Source organism: Patagioenas fasciata, chromosome 4, assembly GCF_037038585.1.
Source record: "Patagioenas fasciata isolate bPatFas1 chromosome 4, bPatFas1.hap1, whole genome shotgun sequence".
Taxonomy (NCBI): domain Eukaryota; kingdom Metazoa; phylum Chordata; class Aves; order Columbiformes; family Columbidae; genus Patagioenas; species Patagioenas fasciata.
In genome coordinates this window covers 9,890,232-9,915,432 of record NC_092523.1, presented here as the reverse complement: position 1 = coordinate 9,915,432, position 25,201 = coordinate 9,890,232, and the positions used below count along the sequence as shown (strand labels likewise).

The 25,201-nt window shown below is 44.1% G+C and overlaps 1 protein-coding gene across 2 annotated transcripts in view; it reads left to right on the top strand.

The window, feature by feature from the left end:
• MXD4 (MAX dimerization protein 4) overlaps positions 1-25,201 on the top strand; it is a 41,389-nt gene that overhangs the window by 12,286 nt on the left and 3,902 nt on the right. For both annotated transcript variants that reach the window (XM_065837413.2, XM_065837412.2), the window contains exons 4-5: positions 21,824-21,938; positions 24,949-25,108. In XM_065837413.2, coding sequence (XP_065693485.1) covers positions 21,824-21,938; positions 24,949-25,108 — 275 coding nt within the window. The remainder of the gene's footprint in view (positions 1-21,823; positions 21,939-24,948; positions 25,109-25,201) is intronic.

Below are 25,201 nucleotides of genomic sequence, written 5' to 3'. Positions count from 1 at the left end.
CTCCAGTTATGGGAAAGTGTTTGACACCAATTCATACATGAAATTCCTTTATTTCTGTTTAAGTCTCCTTAGAATACTCTGCTCAGAACTTAAATGTGTGTTCATGATAGTAAAGTTCTGTAAGGACTCAGCCCTCTAATGGCAGTCCTGGTTTGGTCCTGTGTGATGAAGGTTTGCATCTCAGGGCCGTGAAACAGGAAACCCCTTGAACAAAAAGCAGGAAGGCAGGAAATCTTCAGTCCTAAGGACAGATGAGGTTCCAGAAGGTATTTTAATAATTGCAGACAGGTCAATCAGAGTGGCACTTGGATATAACTAGTTCCTAATGACAAATGTGTACAAGTATATTAATGTATGTATTTTTGTTATTATTCCCAGCCAGACCAGTGTACCTGTGGACTTTCACAGAACAATGTAAATAGCAAATACATTGGTAATCATGACTTTTTGTAAGGCAGTTTTTAAATCGACCTAACCTGACAGCTGTACAGAGAAATTCAACTTTCCTAGTGAAAAAAAACCAAACCAAAACAAAAAACCAAGCAAGAATTTTAAAAAGACACAGCATAATCTCATTTATTTGCATAAATTTATGATAGTTCTACGTTACAATGGAAAAACCAAGGTGTACCCCCCAACCCATCACAGCTCCTTTGACAAAGTCATGTCACTCCTGCCTGGCCCTGAGGAGCTCTGCTGCAGGAGGGGTTTGAGATCTTGTAATTTCTATAGCCAAATCTTTGAAAACAGCTTGTGAAACTGAATGATTTTAAAGAACAGCTTTTAAGAATTAGTGAGGAAATAAATAGAAGCGTGCCTCGAAATTGGCAACTCATGCTGCTGTCCCCAAGCTGGCACCGTGTGCTCCTTGACTGGGTGACTGTGGTACAGCACGATCTAGATGGACGGTTATCTCCTGTCTCTGTCAAACCATTTGTATTATTCTGTATAGGTTTTTTTGTTGGTTTTGTTTTGTTTTTTTTTTTTTTTTTAGTCAAGAAAGAGGGAAGGGGCAGATCAGCAGAGGTAAAAATTGGCCCGCCTGCATTCCACAGAACAGTAAACTCCTGGCAAGCAGTGGAAGTATAATTAGAAGGGAGAGCTGATTAATGCCAGTGGGCAGCAGGATGGGGACGGGGTGGGCTGGTGATCTGGAGCACGGCAGCGCTCAGCGGTGCAGCATCGCTCGCAAGCGCTCTCCTGCCTGGAGGAATCGGCAGATCCCGTCCCAGGGCTTTTGGCACAGGTGTGACAGGACCTGGTGAGCTGAGCCTGGTGGGGTAAAACCAGGCATTGCTGTTGGGAGAGCTGTGCTCCAGGGGCATTTCCCTGCTTTCCTGTGCAAGTTGCTCCGAGAAGGAGAAGTGCACAAGTGTTTAGCTCCATCGCTGGGTGTTGGGTGGGACAGGGAGCAGTTCTCTCTTGCCCAGATCTCGCTCATTGGCGTTGCAGCGAGCTGAGACTGCTGTGGTGATGGCCTGGATCAGCTGAGTGGGACAGCCCGGCAGTTTTAGAAGTGCAAGAGCAGCATGGGGAATACTTGAGACATAGTGACTTGCAAAAACTTTTAGTAGAAGAAAACAAACCTTTCATCCTTCCGAAATGAGCCTAACATACACATTGTTTATGGTGCTGATTGGGGGGAAACTGAAAGTGTTCTTGTACATGCAGAACGTAATGCAGTTCTGAGTTTTGCGTAGGGCTTTGTGTAGTTCCTAAACCTAAAATCTCGCCAGCAAAAGGTTGTTATATTGCATCATGTGTGTGAAGTAGATACCTGTATATAAATATAGGTTTTGTTGAAAAAGAAATATTTTGATGGAAGCGTTATGATGTACAACATCAGTTGATAAAATAAATATGGTAGGTGCCTCTGAAGAGATAAATCAGTTTTCTCATGAAAGAAGTGCAGATGAGCTTGCCAGGAGCATAGTTATGTTCACTGGTACATTGTTTTCACACACCAGCATCACTTGGAGGTTAAAGTTTGTTTAAGCTGAGAGAGCGCATAGATGGATGTCTTGAAATTCTGTGGTTCTTCATGTTACTGAAAGAAAAGCACGTAATGGCCAGTTGCTGGATAAGCTTGGAAGTTTTGAAACAGAACTGAAACGTCATTGAAATAATAACATACTGAAACAATGTTTAATGTTTATTTTTATTATGGGCCGCCTTTTCAAAATTGCAAATTACCACTGCCGTTTGTACTGTTATGCAGCATATTGTTATGTGTTGATTCGTCACATTGAATGGCTGAGGTGCCCTCACTAGCAGAGGAAATCCCCTGAGTGGCTGCTGGGGGTAAAGTATGTCCAGGGAAGGGTCACCCTGTAGGTGTCTGGCTGCTGGGGGTAAAGTGTGTCCAGGGAAGAGTCACCCTGTAGGTGTCTGGCTGCTGGGGGTAAAGTGTCCAGGGAAGAGTCACCCTGTAGGTGTCTGGCTGCTGCGCTTCCATCGCAAGCTCACCCCAGCCCAGCTGCACGTTGCTCTGCTGGGTGCTGCCCCACGGGAGAGAGAAGTTCTGCTTCTCCAGCCAGCTCCTTTTCCTGCCCCAGCTCACTCTCACAGGCACACCCAAATGCCAGCACAGGGAGAGGGTGGGATCACTTCTTTGAGTGACAGTATCAGTTTACAGGACAGAATAGTGCAGTTCATTTCGTCAGTGTAATGTTTCTCCTAAGCGTCCAGTTTTGGCTGCTGTTGCCTGGAGTGTGCTGCACTGGATGGGTCTTACTGACCTGGTACAGATCTTGTGGTTATAATGAGTCTATAAAAACTGCTGCCATTTTTAGGACATGTTCACATTATACATAAACCATCTGGGTACCATGGCTGCTACATTAGTGGTGGGAACCACCTTGTCTTATTAGCAGAACTTAACCTCTGTATTTGTTTCTTCTAGTTTTCTTGTCCATTAAAGAACTTCTTACACCATCTGGTTGGTGTGAAGTGGTTTATTGCAATTCAGGTGAATGCAATATACATACCTTTGCACTGCTTAAGCAAGGTAATGTCTTAAGACTCTTGACTTGCCTTTGTGAGAAGACATCTACCATGGTTTGGGCATCAGCCCCCCCCCAGCCTCTCGAAGGACGCCAGACACAGTGCTCAGGTGAATGGTGTTGGCTCAGACAGTGCAAGGCTGAGTATCAGCTCAAACCTGCTTTTACCTGTCATTTACCCTCAGGTTTCCAACAGACAGGCAAAGTAAATAGTGGTGTTTATGTCCTAAATCGCTGTAATAAGATTTTTTGGGGAGCTTGTTTAGCAAAGTCTATAAAGAACTGGAACCACAGAACTGAAAATTTAATCCTGCGCTTTTCTTGAATTGTCCCATGTTTTTTAGTCTGATGAATCCATGGAATTAAAGTAATGAGAAGGTTTAAATCTCTGTGCTGAAATGCTGTTCTTTCTTCACCTTTTCCCCACCTGTAGGCAATCAGCAAATGTCCAGACCCATGGCTCGTCCCGTACTGCATGCTGCTGTAGCTACTGTATGTGCCTGTGCACTGACCTGTGGTCTTTTCAGTGTACACAGCAGCTCACCCGATCGTACACTCCCACCAAAAGTGCCTTTCCACCCAAACCGCTGGTTTGGAACAAAGGGGTGTAGCACGCAGATGAAGCTTGAAAGCTAATCTGCTCAGGAAGTTCTATTCCAGGTATCAGAGCTGTGCACATCCTTGTGCTTTGGGCAAAGTTTTTATTTGGCAATGAAAAACGGACTAAAATACAGTCTTGACTACATTTCGATGTCCTTTTTCCTGCTGAAGCCAGCTTTGAACTGCAGAGCCTAAGTGCAGCCTTGGTTCTGAGCTCCAGAAAGCCGTGTCTATCCCGGCCGGCCGAGCAGCCAGCAGATGGGAGAGAAACCAAGTGTGTGCGTGTTTTTTCCACTTGAATTTGTTCATCCCTCTCTCCAAACACAAGTCCATTGTGTGTCGGCCTCTAATGGACTGTGTGAAAGGTGGTTTATATTCTCAGCGTCTGCTAATTGACCTGGCCAATTCTTATCTGCCGTGGTGGAAAGAGTGGGCTGGTCTTGTACAAAATAGATGGGTGGGCCAGACTTCCAGGTGCTCTCAGGGCTGCACAGACAATAGGTAGGTGCTGATTCCCTGCAAAGAGGGGAAGAGGTACCTGGTGGTGACCTCTCTCTTGATTGGAGGAGAAAAAGATTTTGTTGAATTAGGTATCAAAAAATGTTTTCCTTTTAAGCTCGCTGAGCTACATCTGAGTAAGCTGAAACTTGATTTTTTTTTTTTTTTAAGGTATTTAGGCAGCTAATGGGCTTTAAGAAGTTGGCCTCTGAAATGAGTCTTACGTAACATGATGGGAATCCTTGGCTGAATCCCAACCAGTTGAGTCTGTGGAAGCCCACAGACAAAAACTGGGTGCACAAAAGTGGTACCTGCCATGGTCTGAAGAGCTGGCAAATGCACCCTAAAGCCAGCAGTGTGGCTCCGGCTGTGGAAGGCAAGCTTGGTCCCACACTCAGAATTCACACCAAATCTGCAAGAGGCTGGATTATTTTCTCCCAAATATGTCAGGGCACAGAATTTCAAGGACCCCATGTCCCTGGTTGGAGTAGACATTGAGGAAGCTGGCTATGTTGTGTGGGTCACTTGTCCCATCCCCTCCTCTCCGTGTTGTACTGGCATCTCTAACTCTATTTTCTGCGTCCTTTCTGTGGGCGGCTTACCCCATTTGAGTATTGGATCTACCGTGGCCTGGTCCCAAAGTCAAACCCTCTCTTTCTGGGTGGAACAATGTGTGCTTTCCTGTTACAGCTCATGCTGCTTTCCCCTTTGTCAGCGGACACTTGTGCTTAAATTTACTACAGAGAATTCCTTCGCAGGTCAAGTAATTTTTTAGTCTGTGTTTTTCCCGTGATCCACCCAGTGCTTTAGTGTGTGTCAGGCCTGTGCACCTGATTCTGCACCCCACTCGGGGTGTGTGGGTAGGAGTTGTGTGAGCCTGTCTGCAGATTGAACCCCATGGCACATCCAGGCAGCTATGGAGGATGCAGTTAAGGTTCCAGAAACTGTACTGAGCATGCACATTTACCCAGCAGATCCTAAGTGTGGAACAGCATAATATTCTTCCCTCACAGAAGTATAATTTGGGCCTTTTTTTGAAAAACAAAAGGAACAAACAAAAGCCACAAAATAAACCAAACAAAAAAAACCCAACCAAATAAAAACTCCATGCATGTGATCCAGTGAAACTGATTTTTCTTGTCCTAGAGAACTGTGCAGTTCCCAAGAATGGGTAAGATACTCCTTTCCCCCTTGCCCCTCCCTATTTTTGGAAGGAGAGGGTTGTTTGGGGACTTCAGAGTTCTGTGTTTTGAGATGGAAACTGAAACACATATACTGAGCTATGTATGCATCCTGCTAGAAGAGTACAGTGACAGGACTTGCCAAAGGATGTCAAGTGGCTAATATCCTTGTTTAATTCTAGTTTATATTGCACATTTTTTTCTATACAAATTAGCGTACCTGAGTGTATAGTACCTGGAGATTGGTGTAACTGATACAGAACAGGTGTGCGCTTGGATGTACGTACATGGGGTCATCTGGTGCAATGCTTCTAATCTAAAAACTAATAAGTCTAGTTACAGGCTGCATGCCCTGCATTAAGAAAGCCTATATTAGGTTCTACCTTATAGCAAGACTGCAGAAGACTTGAGGAACAGTCAAAGACTACATCTGAATATGGTAAAACATCTCTACAAGGTTGGAGAACTGCTTGAGAGTCCTCTCCTCCCAACTGCTACCTTGGGATTAACGCCTAACAAATTTATCTGCTTTTCTCTCATTGATGTTTCAATTTAGGTAACTAAATGAAGATACAAGGTGCTAAGTAAGGGGCCTGCCTGGTGCGTAATTGCTGCCAGAACTCAGCAGCTCCTGTTCAAGTCGGGAGTACTGTCAGTGTTTACAAATACCGGCTGCGCAGACACTGTGTGTCTTACATACCACATTCGCTGGCATTTACAAAACATAAAGGTAGCAAACCCTGTAATTGCCCCAAGAAAGCTGACTTAATCCCGATTGGTGAATGCTGTTGTGTTGACTGCTGAAATGAACAGCATGGGTGGAGCAAATAACTCCTGTGAGGGAAATTTAGGAGCTTGGCATGTGTGTTTGGCGAGAAGCAGTTACTGGGTTTAGGTGCTAAGAGGTGTTTGAAATAGACTGTCCTGACTTCCCGTCCTCACGTGGCAAGTGGGTCCAAACTTACGGCTTTTCCTCCCATTGCCAGACAAGCTCAGGACACTGCATTTAAGTAACCTGGGCTGAGTTTTGTGGGGAAGAAATAAGAAGAGAAGGAAAGAGGGAAAGCTTTGAAAAGCTGTTCCATAACTTACCATCCCCAAATGGATCATTTTCAGATTGTGCTTGACTGCACCCTGTTTGGCACAGAGACAACCAGCTTTGTACTGTTCAATGGAAAGGGAAATAGAACGGAAATTAAATTATAAACAAGGCGCTATTTGTGCTGTGGCAAGCTAAATCTAAACTTTTGAGGCAGGACTGTCAGATATCTGCAACTCTCCAGTGTCCCGTGATGCCAGATTTTGTCACTGCTTGTTTGAGAGGGAAATACTACATAAGTGTTGCTGAGCTTTTAGTTCATACGAAAGTAAGAGTACCCATTGTAGTCTCGGAAGAGACCCATCTTTAATTACAGTCAGTGCATTTAATCCTTCTAAATTTGTTTATATATACACTTCACTCTGTCTTTTCTACCCACCTCTAATTACAAGGTTTCAGTGACGGAGTTGGAGACATACAGCAAGACATTTGGGGACATGTATTCGTAATTACTTCAGGGTGATTTCCTTTGGTGTTCTCACTTGGGTCCTGAACCAGCCTCTGTTTGGCTGGAACAAGCACCCTGATGTTGTCCCAGGGCACCCCAGCTGTGTCACTGGAGGCCATCTCCAGTTTCTGCAGAGGTAGAAGTCAGCAGCACCCACCACCTCCTCTCCCCCAAAAGCCATATAACTTCTCTCGTGCATGCTCAAGCTGCCGCCATTAGCTACTCCCAGCCACGAGGCTTTGATTAGGTACAGGTGCTGAGGAAGTATTAGCAAAAGCGAAAATGGAACTAAGATCCCTTTCTGATACTTAATTTCCCAATCACAGCTTAAAACTTCCTACCTCTGAGAATGAGAACGTGATTGTTCAGGTGCTGAAGTGGAGATATAGTTGCCGTAGCTCTGATTAGGTTTTTGAACTGCAGTGTGAGTTGCTCTTGTTTCTTTTGGTGCCTCATACACTTGGGAACATGGAGTCCCTACGGCATTTGTCAGGCTTGTTAAATTGGACACTTGGTATTTACTCGGCATTTGGATATAGAGGCACAATACACAATAAAACCACAGCCACAGGTATCCAATATTGCAGATATTAATGCCTCATATTCTTAATTTAACTTGATGCAGGAAAAGGCTGTTTAACTCCAGTTGTCTGCCATCCCAAGGCCTCGCGCTCAGTGTGTGACGGCAATGCATGGTTTTGATTTAGTTAGAATAATTCAGCTTGACTTGCCGCTCCTTTAATTTGGCATCATACAGTGGTGTAAAAAAAAAACTAAAACCTTGAACACATTTCTCCCCTCATTTGACATATGTATAAAATAACTAGGTCTATAGGGAGGTTTAAAAATAGGCAGAAAAAGCTGGCTAGGCCTCGTAATGTGCTCTCTTCACTTAGTGCTGTGCAACAGCTCAACTTCTCTAGGCTTCTCTAACCATTGTAGTCACCCCGCTCTTTTTTTTTTTTTAAGATCCTTCCTGTTGGCAGCTATCCTGAGACACGATGTTCTTGCTTAGCATTTTGATGTGGGGAAACAGTCTGATAATTAAAGCCGGTTTCAAGCCCTGAGCTGATTTGTAAGCAGGGACTTGCTCTGGGGTGTTGTCAGTCGATAAACGCGGAGCCGGTGCGCACAGAGCTCTGCTGCACCTTGTGCCTCACACACCGTGTCAGGGGAATGTGTACGCTCCCTGGAGCCACGCACGGGGGAGACTGACTGCATCCCCTTCAGCCACCTTTTCGTAAATGGTTAATTTGTGGAAAATTGCAGTTATCATCTTGTTTACTTCTGCCTGCAAACCTGGTGCAAACCCCTTGTTGTTACACAGCTTATCCATGTTTTAACAAGTGTAATTCTCTTTGACCTGTGCTCTGCAATCCTCAACAAATTGCTTACAAGAGTATCGTGAAAGGTAACAACTGAAAATGCAGCTATTGCAGAGCGATGCCGTGGGTTTGCATTTGCTGTGCAGTTTGCTGTGTGGTGTTGCTTTGGTCCTGGCCGGTGGTGGAACATCAGCGCTGCGCTCGTGTAAATGGTGGCGGGTCCTAATCCGCCCTTGGGGTTTCAGTGGGAGCATGTGTAAGTACGTCTGTATCTTCAATCTATGTAACTTCAAGTGGGAATTAAAGCTTCTTGATGCCAGAATGGCGTGATCTTGCAACGGCACTTGCCTTATCTAATTGGGTCTGTCACTATTCTGAGGTAACAGACAAACTGAAGATCTTCGTTCTCCCTGCAGTGTAATGTAAGAAACTTGAGTGCCAGTAAGACAGATGGGTTTGAAAGGTCTAATTTAAGAGGACTACTAAATTGCAATGTGTGCATTTTCATGTGTGAAACGAATGGGTGGAAGGCTGGATGAATGAAGTATATAATAAGTTTGTTAAAAGCATGGCTGAGTATTTTTTGGTGGACTCTGTTTTCGAGTGTGTGCAGCGGTACCTCCATCACCCGTATCTCATCCCAAGGTGCTGTTGTTCATCTGCCTGTATTAGATAGGTTCTGTGTGATGCTGAGCTCCTGCTAGTGAGTGATGCCTCTTTTGCTACTGCTTAAAAGCATTTGAGAGGTGAATGTTAAAAGATAATGAGTAGATATCAGGGCTAAAAATAGAAGACACCTGAAACAGAAATGCCTTTTTCTATAGGTGTAATAATTGTTCATATTTGTCTGACTTTGACAGTGAAGGTTTAAAATATAGAAAACTGCTCCTCTTTACGGAGGAGCAAAATCTGAAGGCTGCAATGATAACATATAGGTTGGATTCTCCTTTTATTTTCAGAGCAAAATAAATCCATACAAGGGCAAAAACTTACTGCGGGGGATTTCAACTGTTTGTATAATGCTCGATTTCTGTTGCCTCACATTCTTGCAAGGTTAGAGATGTTATTGCCTCTGGTCAAAGGACGGAGAATCCTGTACGTGTAAGTTTGAGATGGTCACCATCCAGGAAAGACAAATGGTATCCAGCTGCCATTTGTTTGTTTGTGATGCTTTTGGGGATCCTTGTATAGCTTATAAATTCTTACTGACATCTCCTGTGAAGCACATCTCAAATTTCTGCATGTTGCTGTTACTTCTTTCTCAGACCTGAGACAACGAAGGGCTGTCAAACCTTTCATGGCTGCTCTTCCCATAAGAGCAGCTTGAGACAGTGGGATGGCTGAAGCCTGGGGAAAGCTATGAGGACAAGTCTTGCTGCAAGGAGGAGTCTGGAAAAACAAGGAGAGGAGATAAGGATGGTCAGATGATGGTCCAGCAGCTGTTAATACTGCAGAGCCTGAGGCTGCGGTTAAAACCCATTCCAGTCAGCTGCTGGTGTCCTGCCTGCCCGAGTCCTTGGTGAAACAGTTCTGCCTTGCCTTGCACAGGTGCTCTGAGTACCACCAGTCCAGGAGGGAAACCAACCACCGTGTTTGGGTTTTGTCGCCTTGCTGGGTTGGTCTGCAGGCAGTTTAGGCTTGTGGATGAGCATGGGGTGGGGTGGCCTGTGTCACACCTTGTGTGCTTCTCTGACAGCTTGTGCTCGCTCTCTGCAACAGGAGCAGAACTTGAGCAGGAGGTGGCTGAGGAACAATAGAGCAACAGGCACTAGCTGTGCCACAAGGCTTTTTATTTCTTTTGCTGGCTGAAGTTAAATGGGACTCTGGGACCCTCATCAGTGTCTGTCTGCTGTCAGGTATGCTCCTGATGGGACAGCAGGTGGGTTCACAGAATAACAGAATGTCAGGGATTGGAAGGGACCTCGGAAGATCATCCAGTCCAATCCCCCTGCTGGAGCAGGAACACCCAGATGAGGTTACACAGGAAGGTGTCCAGGCGGGTTTGAATGTCTGCAGAGAAGAAGACTCCACAACCCACCCTGGGCAGCCTGGGCCAGGCTCTGTCACCCTCACTGAGAAGAAGTTTCTTCTCAAATTTAAATGGAACCTATGTTCCAGTTTGTACCTGTGTGTTGTCCTGACAGCCACTGGCTCCTGAGGCTCCAGTTAGGTCTCTTGCTCTGCTGTTGCCCACATTGCTTTACAGGGTCATTCCAGCCCAAAGTGAGCCCTGAGAGCTGCTGCTGTTTGCCCATCTTAGCTGCTGCCCCAGCTTATGGCAGCGCATGGGCCACCACAGCTCACCTTCTGGTGGGAACTACAGCACAAGGAGCACTGAAGTTGATCTGTAGGCATTTTGAGAGATGAAGAATCATTGATGTATCCCGATGCTCATAATTTAGGACAGGCAGCTGTCGCTGCATTCGGCAGGGAGCTACCAGAGGGACAGGGAAAGGAGGGAGAGGGGCAGAGGGCAACATGGGCAGCAGGGTCTGCCAGGCAGCCCCTTGTTTGGGAACCAGCAGCTTCCCCTGCTCAGACCAGCCAGGGTTCACCTGTCCCTGGCCCGCATCCCAGCGAGCTGTCCGTGTGCTGCTGCCAAGAGGCTTCACTGGCCAAAAATGCACACATTTGTGGCACTGCTGATACTTCTCTTGTGTTTGCTGAAAGGTGTAGGAATAAGTTCTGGTTTTGTGCATATGTTCCAAAATGTGAACAAGCCGCAACTTTTGGAAGGCAAGAAGGCCAAGTCAAAGTGTGGAGTCTTGGCTCAGCAACTGGGCTGAAGTGGCAGTAAGTGAAAGTAAATAGAATGCGCTGTGAATGTGGCAGTGTGCATTTATATATAGTGAAACAGAGAACTTAAGTATTTTTCGGACTGGTAAAATGCACAAAACATTGAAATGGTAAAATGTGTAACAGGCGGCAGAGGTTTTCTTCTGTCTTCCTTAGCATTAGGAGCAGCACCAGGCATTTCTGAGCAGTGTTCACAGGAAGACTTGAAGATGACTAAGTTCATAGCAGCATTGAGTTTTTGAAAACTAGTGATGGTGAGATACCCTTGGAGCCATTGCATCCATAGGCAGTTGATGTCTTGTGTTTGGACACTTCAGAGGTACCCCAAGACACCAGATAAAGCTGTCTAAAGCTATCCAGCTGGTTTCAATTTAGCAAAACAGATGCACAAAAATTATCAGCACACTGCAAATGCATATAGAGGATGAAACTCTAGTTAATACTGGAGTAAATAAAGCAGGCGGGTGCACTGATTGTAGAGCTGTTGTGTTTAATTCACTAACAATCAGTGCAGTTAGGCACTCGCAGCTTTTTTGGCCTGTCAGTTGTCAGGGTGCCTTCCCAGGCTTTGCTGCTGAGTTTAGCTGCAGAGGCCTCTATGAGATATTAGACACAAGCAAAAAGTGCCATGTGGAACAAACCCTGGATGAACCTTGAACTGCAGCACATACTTCAGGATTTTGTTCTTAATATGCAAAAAACAATGGTATCTATTGCAGAACACTGGTGTTTGGCTTATCTTTTCTTGGATAATAGAAAACCAAGAGGTTTGCTGTAAGGGCGCTACTGAATTTTCTGGTTTTGACTCTGAAGCACTCAGCTGTGATAAAGCATTTCACACATCTCGTAGCAATCGGCACACCGAGTGCCTTGCTATGGTACAGTGCTTTAATACTAAGAGGTTTTCTTTCCTTTTCACTAAAGCAAATTTGTTGTGTAGTTGGAATAGATTGTGCAGCTTGAGTATGAGCTAGAGCCTCTTCTGGAAAAAGTGGTATTTGACGTTTCCTTTGTAGAGCAGAAAGTATTGAAAGTGTTTCTGACTGAAATAAATAGGGAAGAGACAGGATTTTATACTTCAGTGGAGGGTTGTTCTCTACCACTGTATTTAATATTTTGCTGAAGATATTCTAAGATCTGTCTGGACCATTAATAAATAGGTTTCTTTAGAACCATTTTTATATGATTGAATTTCTGCAGTTTCTTCAGATGGAAGTTTATATATAATCTCTTTAAATGCCTTTGTAAACAAATGTGTTTTAATTAGTACAGGGTCATCTTTGCTAGCTTATAAAAAGTATTGCAGAGCTGTAAATATATCAGTCCTGACACTTACTTCAGAAAAGTGTTAGCTTAAGGAGGAGTGAGGCAAGTGCGCTTCAGTACCAGCTCTACTAAGCAGAGTGGGGTATATCATTACGTGTTTACCAGCGTTATCTGTATTGCCATGATATCCAGGAATATACAAAATAATTAGAGCACATTTAATTGTCAGTACTGTTAAAGCCATTTGCAGCAAAATTCTGTCATCACTCAGGAGCGTGACTGTGCACAAGATAAAAAGAGCTGCAGCTCTTAAGAGATCTGGACTTGCTGTGTCGAGCATGGGTTGATGTTGGAAGCAGGAGTGTCGAGGGTTTAGATTGCAGGTGACAATCAAACCCTGGCAGATGTATTGTTAACCTCCTCTCCCCCCCACTTCCCCCTTTTGCCCCTCCCTCTCCCCCCTTCCCACTGCAGACAGGCGATCCAGAGGGAAAGAAGGACAGAGAGAAGAGAGTTGGAAAAATTAACAATGTTTTGCTAATACTACTAATAAGAATAGAGAAAATAATACAAAATATACAAACCCCATCTTGAATGTCTCAGCAACTGCGGAGCTGGCACCCAAAGTCCTGGACTGGACTCTGCAGCCAACCGGAGCTGGATTCAGTCTGTCACTGGGCCTCAGTTCGCAGGGAGGACTAGCAAGGTCCTCTCCTGATGTCAACCATAAGCAGAAGGGAAAAGAAGGAAAAGCGACGAGATCCTCGTGATCTCCCACTTTTATATGAAGTATTCAGGTGAATGGAATGTTATGCACAGTTGGTCAGTTTCTTGGTCACCTGTTTCTCCTTGCCCCTCTCACGAGATGTCCATCCATGCCTATCAATAACTTCGCATTCCATTGCTAGGTTTACCAAAACATGTGTGTGGTTCTTCAGGAAAATGCAGCTAATATGAAGGCTTTAGCTGACAGGCAAAATTCACTAAAAGAAAAACTTGGTTTTTTAACAAAACCAGGACAAGGAGGCAGGCAGAGTTCCTCTCTCTGGTTTTACCTTGGTGGCAGGTGAATCCTGAAGTCAAAATGGGGAAGTTTTCTTAAAAGCTTCAAAATAATTATAGGTTTGTGAGTAAATCCTGACCAGTGCATGCCAGACAGGATCCTGAGCTGCTGCATTTGCTGATTGTCTTTATCTAAAACTTGAGTGCTCTGTGTACGCAGGTATTTGCATTTCATAAATAAACCTGTGAAGAGCCTTCCTGTAAAAACACAATTGTCTCACAATTGCAGTTAGCTCACTTCTGTGTGTTTTGCAAAATTTCATGTCTGGTAGGGAAATAAAATCACCTTTCTTCAGGGAGAAAACAACCATTAGTTCAGCACAGGGGTCTCTGGCCCAGACCACTGGGGTTCACAACGTACCTGGAGAGCATTTGACTGCAGAAGTGAATTTTTTATGCAGAGATTCTTCTCTGACTTTGCCCTATGTACGTTATTAAGTCAGATTACACAGTCATTATGCAACAATGAAATATTTAGTCACTGCTCTATATTTAAACCTTTGTGTATTAACTTCATCGCACAGCACCAGGACCAGGATAGTGTTGAATGTGGAAAAAAATGTGAAACATGAGAGAAGGAATCTGAAATGTTTTGGTAATTCTGTCCAATTGGTAATAATATGTCTTCTTTTAGATTAACTTCAAATAGGTTTATATTCCTTGAAGTGGGGGTTTTGTTTGTATTGAATTTGTACTAAATTTGCCTGTGATAAAGTCTGAGGCTGGTTTTGGATTGAAATGGTTAATGTACAAAAATGACAATTTTTTAATTTTTGCATCTATGTCAAATGTATCTGTTGTTCTCACTAGTGTGGCTTACAATGACGGCATTTTCAGTGTCATTTGAGTGTTTGATCTATAGTGTCCTTTTCTTTTCAGAACATCACCACGCAAGTATATTTAGCAATCAATTTGAGAGTTTGTCAACCTCCCGTACACAGAGCTAGTTTAGTAGACTAAATTTGGGACATCTGAAATACAGACACATGTTCAGCGCCGCAAGCTTTTTTAGCATTAAAGCATCTTGCAGAAAGCAAAATGAGGACCTTCTTGCGAGGCAAGCAGCATTTCATGCCCACACGTGTTTCAGTGATGCACCATGGGGTGAGAAGTACTCTGTTTCCCTGAAAATAAGACAGGGTCTTATATTACTTTTCACTCCAAAAGATGTGTTTGGGCTTATTTTCAGGGGATCTCTTTTTTTTCTATGAACAACAATCCACATTTATCCTTGAACAAAAAAAATCAACATTTATTAAAATATAGTCACAGAATCGCAGAATCGACTGGGTTGGAAAAGACCTCAGAGATCATCAAGTCCAACCCTTGGTCCAACTTAAGTCCATTTAGTAAATCATGGCACTTAGTGAGATGTCCAGCCTCAGTTTAAAAACCTCCAAGGACGGTGAGTCCACCACCTCCCTGGGCAGCCATTCCAATGCTTGACCACTCTCTCTGGAAAGAATTCCTTTCTAATCTCCATCCTAAATTTCCCCTGGCAGAGTTGAAGCCCATGCCCCCTTGTCCTATTGCTGACTGCCTGGGAGAAGAGACCAATCCCCACCTGGCTAGAACTTCCCTTCAGGTAGTTATAGAGAGTGATGAGGTCACCTCTAAGCCTCCTCTTCTCCAGACTAAACAACCCCAGCTCCCTCAGCCTCTCCCCATAGGTCTTGTGTTCAAGTCCCTTCACCAGTCTTCTTGTTCTTCTCTGGACCCGCTCCAGCACTTCAATCTCTGGGCCCCTCTGAGGGGCCCAGAGCTGAACACAATACTCCAGGTGTGGCCTCACCAATGCAGAGTACAGGGGAAAGATCTCTTCCCTTGTCCTGCTGACCATGCTATTTTTGATACAGGACAGGATACCATTGGCCTTCTTGGCCACCTGGGCACACTGTTGGCTCATGTTGAGCTTCCTGTCAGTTAGTACCCCCAGGTCCCTTTCTGCCTGACTGCTCTCCAGACATGTCATCACGTTCTGGAACATCATCATAACTCTCCAAACCCTGAATTCCATCACGAATTTCTTGTGACTCTGTTTCCTTTAGAATTGTTGGCCCCAGTTTCTCATGTCCAGCAATAGCTTTTCCTAAAACAAGCACCTCCTGTCCACGTGGCCGGCTCACAGCGCATTGGCAACACAACTGTCAGTTGATGGTCACGTGTCTGTATTTCTTGGTGAAGGGTCTGTCTGTCCTGCTGCATTCTGTTGCCAATTAATTTTACTTTTTTACATGCCTGAACGCTATTTAAATTGCCTTTTTAAATGAACTGCAACTAGGGCTTATTTTTGGAGTGGGGCTTATATTTTGAGCATCCTAAAAAATCCTGAAGAATCATGCTAGGGCTTATTTTCAGGGTAGGTCTTGTTTTCGGGGAAACAGGGTACATCAGGCTGTGGGCGTTGAAGCAACAACACCCTGTCTAACCCGCCAACTTCTGCTGGAGCCAGCGTGAAGAGCAATCAGAGCATGCAGTATGGGAATATGGACACATGGTGGCTGTTTCTCCATTTATCGGCCTCCCAGATCCTTGCCACCCATCAACTGAAGCTACTGCAGCTCTAAGATGCCTCCCAGTATGACCAAGACGGCTGCACATCTTGACTGGGCAATCTGCTTGTAGGAGTAAGTGTGTGTGGAGCAGCGCTGTTGTGGGACTGCCCAGGAGATGACACACTCTGCTGACAGAGTCGCTCCTTGTACAGCCAGGCTGAGAACGGGTATGTGCGAGAATCGTTCTTCTAATTTGGGGAGGCTGTGGGCTGGGACCTCGAAGATGTGCGAGGTGAATGCTGCCAGAAACTTGACATCTCTCTGGTGAGTTTTGTGCTCTTGCCCACGATTGTTGAGAAACAGATGAGCACAGCCCTTCCCAGCCTTTCTGCAGGTGATCTCTGGCAGTCAGCAGCGCAACAACAGCAGGTTCTCCTTCCCTTCTACTCTGCCCTGGTGAGACCACACCTGGAATATTGTGTCCAGTTCTGGGCCCCTCAGTTCCAGAAGGACAGGGAGCTGCTGGAGAGAGTCCAGTGCAGGGCAACAAAGATGCTGAAGGGAGTGGAGCATCTCCCATGTGAGGAAAGGCTGAGGGAGCTGGGGCTCTTGAGCTTGGAGGAGACTGAGGGGTGACCTCATTAATGTTTATAAATACATAAAGGATGAGTGTCATGAGGATGGACCCAGGCTCTTCATGGTGACAACCAATGATAGGACAACCCACAGGTACAAACTGGAACACAGGAGGTTCCATTTAAATTTGAGAAGAAACTTCTTCTCAGTGAGGGTGACAGACACTGGACCAGGCTGCCCAGGGGGGTTGTGGAGTCTCCTTCTCTGCAGACGTTCAAACCCACCTGGACACCTTCCTGTGTAACCTCATCTGGGTGTTCCTGCTCTGGCAGGGGGGATTGGACTGGATGAGCTTTTGAGGTCCCTTCCAGTCCCTGACATTCTGTGATTCTTTGAGTGCAGCTTCAAGCAGATGCCTCCCCTGCGCTACCTACCTGCCATAAAGGCACAGAAGGCTGTCAGCAGCTTTGTCTCCGTGGGTTGCCCAGCCCAGGTGGTGGGATTGACATGCACATGACTCAGTGTGACACTGTAAACTCTCACAAGTGTCTGTGGCCATTGAATTTCACCAAGGCATGGCTAAGATACGCCCCACTGAGGACTAAGCAGCTTGTTTTGGATGCTCACCTGCTGAAGGAAGGCTTTGCCTTTCCACTTGGCTTTGCGCAAATTGGTGGCTTAAACAATGGATGTTGTTCCCTCCCACAAACAAGGTCTGTAGTTTTATACTTGTACGGCTTAGCAAACACACCTTCGCTGCTACCAAAAGTCTGTGCAACTACTGCCTGAACAGCAGTTTGCGGTCTGAGTAGCTGCAGGCCGTTGCTGTCTGATGTCCTGTGTCTAAAAAGCCCTGGGGAGCCCCTGGGGAAGGGCTGAATCGGGTCACCCCACAAACCTGCCAGCACTGGATCCATCAGACTGGCACAGGTTTAAATCATGCAATTTGGGGTGTTTTTTTTGCTGTTCTGTGAATGGGGGCAATCTTGTGAGTCAAATGCTACGGCTTTACAAACAACCTCCGATTTAAATGCATATAGAAATGTTGATTGGAGGGACCTGGGTACATCTTGAAAAACCTCCAAGGACGGCACTTCTGTAACTTTTCTGCCAACCTGTTCTGATTGTGCACCAACGCGCTAGTAAAAAATTAGGTTCCTAATGTCCAGCCTGAGCCTCTCAATTCAGAATCATTGCCTCTTGTTGTATTATTTGGCCCTACTGGGGAATATTGTGTTCCTGTTGCAACCACCCATCAAGTAGCTGTAGGAATTTCTTGGAATGGTTGCAGTTTCCTTAGAATGAAGATTATCCAGTGTGAACAATAGGCTTTTTTGTTTCCTTTTTTTTTCCTTTGCATCTTAGTATTCCATTTCTTGGTGTGCTAAAATGGATTTGTGCCTGGGATTTTATACATATGGGGAAGCTTATAGACCATTGTCTAATAGACTCATTTAGCACAAGTTTGAAATTGGTTAAAGATCTTAATTTACTTTTGCATGGCAACTGTTTTTGGAGAAGTGGTGAACCAGAGCTCCTCAGGCCAGCATTGCTCCTTCCTTTTCATAGCCGAGCACTGGAGCAAACTGGAGTCTCGGAGGAGCAGAGGCAGTGAGTGATCTTCAGCTGAACGTGTGGGAGATGTCCTACTATGGGGCCATTCCTGACAACACTGTTGCTGCTTTGTGCCTCCAAGTTGTGGGGCTCCAGGGTTCATTTTGTCACCAGTTCTGAAATACCCGCCTCTATTGCCCATCACAGCTTTCACGGATTCAAAACCAGTTCAACGGATTTCCAGCTGGTACCTGTTACTTGTCTGCAAGTTACACTCTTCTGGATGTGAACATGATGAACCATCCGACCACTCCTGGCTGTGGCCACTGCTGTGGAACGCTGACCAAGCCTGTGGGCTTAGTAATTCGTTTCTGTTAAGCATTGCAAGAGCTATAATGCAGATTTACAGAACTGTGTTGTGAGTTCACTTATGGGGAAACATGAAGAGTTGAACATCTGAAACCCCTTTATCTTCTGATGCAGAGGAAAATGTGGTAAATCAGAGACAGGTCACCCATCAACCTCTCTCACACAATCACAGAATGTCAGGGATTGGAAGGGACCTCAAAAGATGATCCACTCTAATCCCCCTGCCAGAGCAGGAACACCCAGATGAGGTTACACAGGAAGGTGTCCAGGTGGGTTTGAATGTCTGCAGAGAAGGAGACTCCACAACCCCCCTGGGCAGCCTCTTCCAGTGTCTGTCACCCTCACTGGGAAGAAGTTTCTTCTCATATTTAAGTGGAACCTTTTGTGTTCCAGTTTGTACCCAGTTTGTACTCTCCATGCATGGGGCCATACCCAGTGTGGAGAGCTGCAGGTTTGAGGATTCAGATTTTGGGTGGATGGCTTTCTTTAGATGCTTACCTTCTGTAGCAGTGACGAGGGGGATATCTCTGTGCATCCTCCTGAGGTGAGAACAGTGCCTGCTCCTGTATCACTGGTGTCCGGGCCAGACACCACGCTCTGTGTGGGTGAAGGTGTCACAGCCATGTTTGGAAGCGGGAGCAGAGCGTAATTACCACGCATGGGGATCGTCACCCCATTGCTCTGAGACCAAGCTGCTATTTTGCTTATTTTTTAGCTGGAATTTAAGGCATGATCTGCAAAACACAAAACGGCTCTGGCTGCGATTGCCTCTGCGAGTGCCTTTCCCACCTCCGGCATGCACAGCCAGCCCAGGAGAAGTGAACACTGTCAGGTCCCTGCAGAAAGAGGGAGAAATTAGTGCCGGCACAGCCTGAATGCGGCAACTTCTCTGCTGCAGAGTTTGAGTCCCTTATTCCTCCTGGTGTGATATGTTAACATAACATGCCTGAAATGTTTTCTTACATTCTTACAGTTTTTTTTTTCCTAAGATGTGCAAAATTAAAAGTGTGGGGATATTTACTCCAGTACCACTGGAATTGTGGTGGGCTGGTTTTCTTCTTTTGTGTTCACAATCTATGCCATTGACTGTGCTGTTTTCTTTTATGAATTAGCCACATAAACATGCCCGTATTTATGTAACAATCTGTGTGCTTATGCTTTAAAATCTTTATTGGTTTTGTAGGTGCTGAAGAAATAAATGAAAGAAAAGGTCCCTTTAAAAAGAAAAAAAAGATGAAGTTAGAGCAGGTCTTTTAGCAAGTGTTTTTATAACATTTAGTGCTATCAATTCTTAGTGCTGAGAATGCCTTAAAACATTTTTTTTTAATATTTAGCTGCTCTTAATGCTTCCCATAGGTCAGTTAAAGTATTCTTTTTAACTTCAGTCGTGTTCTTTGTGGCCCTTCTGTAAAGTCCTGCTTTGCCTGGTTGGCAGGTAACATAAAAGAATTAGCGCTTTAAAGAGACACACAGCTGTGCCCGCTGGATTTTGGTCACGTTTCTGTTATAACAATTCCCCCGTTGATGCTGAGGAAGTGTATGCAATAAGTCCTTTTCTTCTCCTGTGGTGAGCAGACTTTCTTCAGAGTAACAGAGGCAGATCGGTTGCGAATATAGTCTGGTTTCATTAACGTTTTTTAGGATTAATATGATCAACAGTTCCATATAGTCCTTATCAGACTTTTAATTACTGCAAGCATATATTGATCATTCCATTTCAATGTATTTAACTCTCCGTTTACTACTTGGATGCTATTCTTGTCCTCTTCCTTGCCACATCCTCCTTTATCTTCAGTCCCCACTTTCTTGTCAGCTGTCTAAATACAGTTACATCCAAGTAGCGCTGAGTGACGCAGATGATTGCGTGTGTGTTATGAGGCCATTTAAAAACTAAAAAATGAATTGAATTTAGTCCCTGAAGCAAGGTTTGGGGTTTTTTTATGTAAAACACAAAATGAGCCAGTTAGTTGTTCGAGATTACAGACACAGAAATAAAAATCTACCTGATGAGGATTTTCTGTATAAATACCAGTAGTCCCTCATTCTGGTATTTCACCCTTGGAATCTGATTAGATTCCGGCTTAAATTTGCAGCCATGGAGGTGCTCTGTGACCTGATGGGGCTATTTTTGTATATATTTACCCCAGTCTTTATTGCTGTTCTTTTAATAAATGCATATAGATGGCTATGTGTAGACCGTTGTCTTTAAAAACAAACCCCAGGCCTAAACAAAGAATCTGTCATCAGTTTTCTCCTGAGAATCACATTTTCACCAATACCATTTTTTTCCCTTAGTGGCTTGAAGAAAGAATTAACAATTTTATAGAAATGCTTGAGTTCCTCCCTAATATGTTGCTGATTTATAGGCAGCCAGAACTAAGCATGTGAGCGTGTAGTCATTACAGTACTGTATTTTAATTAGGTTTTATTTTGCTTTGCTTTTTTTCCCCATTAATTCTCAAGCTGTTTTCACATTACACTAATCATTCCGATTATACGTGTGTAATTTGTCATTCGGTTTATGTTAAACCCTTTCCAGCTGCATTTCAAACACTGATGCTGAATCCTGTTTCTGAACTGATTGTTCAAAAGAAAGTTCCCTCTTGACCAGAAGCCTTAAATTTCCTGCAAAATTTGTTTCCTTCATGCAGCATCGAGCACATTTGAAAAAGATGTTTATTCCTCTCACACTTGAGATCCGCTTCACTTATTACCGCTGCTTTGTGGCGGCTGTTTCGTGCTCCTGGTCACGGTTTTGTTCAGTTGGTAACTGGCAGAAGGGAAGATACAAGAGATGTTGCTCACATTGGTGCTTTGCATCTGTTTCTATCTCATTGCAAAACTGAAAGGTGTGTGGATTCCTATTGAAGAATTGTGCATTAAAGCCAGGAGAGGTTTTATTTTTGGATTTAACTGTAGAAAAACAATCGCACACTGTTCTCATGGACTGTTGTATCGCCAGCTTCTTCACCAAAGGCAGAGGAAGTTTGGAAACGACGTATCTGTAGAAATACCGTTTTGTTTATCCTCATTTTACTGATGGATTTAGTGCTGCGAGTACAGGAGGGGTTGTTGAGAGAGGCAGTGGTGATACTTGCAAAGGAGTAGCAGCGAAAGCAGGACACGATGTGGCTGGAAGTGTTTTCTCTGGTGTGTTTCTAACAGAGGTTGTCGGGTCCGTTGCAAGGAGGAAGGTCTCCTTGGGGAGAAGTCTCCCGTGGGTTGGTAGATGGGAGGAGAAGGGGGATCAAGACCTTCCTCTTGATTAAACCATGTCTGGAGGCAGCTTGGAGCCGTGCGTTAGGCTGGGACTAACCAGCCTGAGCAAACAGCTTTGAAACGTAGGTACGAAACGACTCTCTGAGCGTGCCAAGCGGCGTTACTGCGTTTCAAGTGACCTTTCGGTCTGAAGCGTTGCCAAAGGGAGGGGAAAGGAAGCCACCGTTGAGTCGAGTTCTGCACTGAGATCCTGCAAACAGATGGTGTTTTCATGTAGGATATGCTGTTCGGGTGGAACTTTACTACAACATTCTTCATTTTTAATAATTTCAGGCGGGCTAAGCTGCGGCTATATTTGGAACAGCTAAAACAGCTTGTGCCTCTCGGGCCGGACAGCACCAGACACACCACTCTAAGTCTGTTGAAAAGAGCTAAGATGCATATCAAGGTAAAAATGTTCATCTGTATTTTTATTTCTTTTAAAGCAGAATCTTTCAGAATGTGTATCCATAGAGAGGAAACCAATTTTCACACAAAATCCGTATCCGTATGTCTGATCTTCTGGATATTTTGGCCTTTATTGGTTACAAGGATTTCAGTCACAGTATCGAGGTTTTGTGTTTTTCAATTTCCTGATACATAAAATGGTGGTTTTGTGACTTCTGCATAGTTAATAGTGGCTTACATAGTATTTTTTTTAAAGAATATAAATGAATCAAATGTATTCTTCGATTACTATATTTATTTTTTAAGGACTGAGCAAAGTAGCCTTGTACTGCGTTGATCCCAATGTAAAAAGCCAGATCCATTCACGATCAAAAAAAACCCAAAGAAGTCAAAGTTTTTATAGCTACTAGTAAGTCTTATCCCCATCCCATGTCTTGATGACCAGATCCTGGAGCATTTGACAGTCCTTTAAAAGAAACCAAAAATGAAATGCAGTCTCCTGTTAGCTGCCACTCCCCTTGCAAGTTTCATGGGTGTAACAAGTTCAAAACAAAAACCAACCCAAAATCTCACCCATGATCCGGCAGCAGTTCAGGTTGTACATTTACACAGGTAATTCAAAAAGAATTAATTCCTCAGGCCTCTTCTCTCCAAAGACACCTTTGCTCCCATTTTCACTGACATAGGTTTCAGGGAATTATATGTAGAAATAAGACAAACGGGTGTTCAAATGTAAAAGTTAAATAACAGGTTTCTGCTGCCGTGTCCTGGACTGTAATTATTCATCTGGTGTTTTTTCAGTGTTATAGGGAAAGAGGTCAAGAAAAGTGTCAGGAGAGGCCGAGCACTGCCAGTAATCTCGGAGTATTTTGGAGAGCAGCCTGCTGTTGTACAGCACTGAGGTTCACTGCAGTTGCAGAAATGAGTGTAATTCATACAAAGAATTAAAGATTAATTTAAGCAAAAACCATTCTTGTGCACAAGTTTACTGAGCTACTTCTTCAGCTCTTGTAAGCACATTTACTCCAGCTGGGCAACCCCTGTTTTTAGCATTTGAGATTTTGGCCTGCTGTTTATAATTCAGACTAACACGCGTGAAAGGCACCGCATGTGCTTTTTGTCTTGAGCTGCCCCCCTATCATGGGCTGCTGCATACAAATTGAAAATATGTTTCTACAAGTGGCAAGTGTGGGAGATTAGCCATGCACTTACCCTTTCAGCTGCTGATTAAAAAAGCCAGAAACAGATTCTTTCCAAGTCCATTGTGCGCCGTAGCGAGTACTCGTTTGCTGAAAACTGAAACTGAAGTTTAGTTTTCTTTTTAAGGTTTTTAACTGGACCTACCCTAACTGGCTTGCCACTTAATTGCTCCTCTCCCGCAGGTCATTTCACCCCTGCTGCACTGCCAGGCCTGGCTGCCCTTTCTAATAGTCATTAGTTTTGAACTTTTCACACACACACCCCCCTATAAATTGAAATTTGCCCTGAAAGACTGGATGCTTTTGAGTCTCCTGGATATGAGTCACTGAGTTCACTCCTAAAATAGTTGTTAGAGTTCGGGATGGCAGCCAGGAAAATACAGGAAAAGGAAATCTGATCAATTGGGGGCATTTGGTTTGTTGTGTACATGGATGTACCAACCCCTTTTCTCATTACAACATTGTGTATCCACATATAATGCGTATCTGCGTTGTGTATTGCCTGTGAGGGGCTTAAGACATGGCTGCAGACGTTAAATTTCATTCAGCCCATTCCAGTAGTGCCGATTATTTTTTCAAAGAGAGATACTTTTGTTTTCAGGCTTGCATTGGAGCAGCAGAATCTCTGAAACTGTTTTGCTTGTGGTTTGCTGTGCACTGTCCCACCCCGCTCCGAAAAGCAAGCGCAGGTTCATGCAGACGCAGGGAGGAGTCGCCAGCAGCCGCATTCGCTCCCTGCTCATCTCCTAAATCTCAGTGCTGGTGTAAACACAGCTCACAGAGAAATCGGTCTTTCTTATAAGTGCTTTTATGGCTACAAGCTGTAATTTACGTCAGTAGTTAGATAATTTTTTGAAATAATGTAAGGTGTCTTGCTTTGTATGCCTTTCCTGCTTTTGATCACATGATACTCATAACACTTTCTTCCCAAATTCTATCATCAATTTTTAAATGGATATCGGTGATTTGGAAGAAGGTTCAGTTGAAATCATAAGAGACTATTTGTGTTACTGCATTTAGACCAACAGTGCAGCACATTTTACTGGGTGTGAAGTATTCTTTTTACTTCCAAAATTAATGCTTGCTTTTATTCAAGCAGAGGGGAGAGTTTAGGTAGATGTGTGGAAGGATCCTTTCACAGGCTGTTTGCTGAGAAGTTTTGGATTAATACCACTGATTTCCTAGGAGGTTATCACAGATTTACCATATTTGCTCTGTAGAAGTTCAAGGAAAAAAACACAATAATAAAGAGAACTGTTTGTAACTTCCTCCTACTATATATAATTAATACTACTTATTGTTACTGAAGCTTTTTAAATGGTAAAAATGCCCATGGCCTGCAGTAGGAGGGAGAGCATTCAGGAGGCTCGCGATGGTTCCTTTATGGTGACGAGTGTCTTATTTCACCTGAAGAGCTGTTGCTTTCTGACTGAAACCTGAGCTGTGCTCTAGTTATCAAAGATAATGCCAGTTTTGCTTGACAAAACGATTTAACTGTTCCCCACAGCAAGGCAACAATTGTCCTGTCTTAGCTGAGCAACGTCTGCTAGTGGCAAAAGAGTCTCTGTGAGATTGGCTTTCTTTTTCCTCTGTATCCATGTAGCTTATTGTGAAACAAATTCAGTTCTGGCCTAGCCAGCTTATAGTGTACTGACCTCTGTAGAATGGTAAAAAAATAATTTTTAAAGTTAAATTTAATTTAAAATTAAATGTAAGTTGTTTTAAAAGTAGTGCTTATAAAAAGATGTTAAGTTACTTATGTTTCAACCAGAATAAAAACCTGTCGGCTTACTATCTTTCTCTTCCTTTCAGAAATTGGAAGAACAGGACCGAAAAGCTCTAAACATTAAAGAACAATTACAGCGGGAGCACCGCTACCTCAAGCGCCGACTGGAGCAGCTATCCGTGCAGGGCATGGAGCGGATCCGCACCGACAGCATGGGATCAACAATATCCACTGACTCTGAACAAGGTAACTCAGCGGGGAGGGAAGGGGTCCTCGAGCAGCCACAAATCATTATTTAGAACTAAAAACAAACTTTCAACAAAAGCCAGACAAAATTGT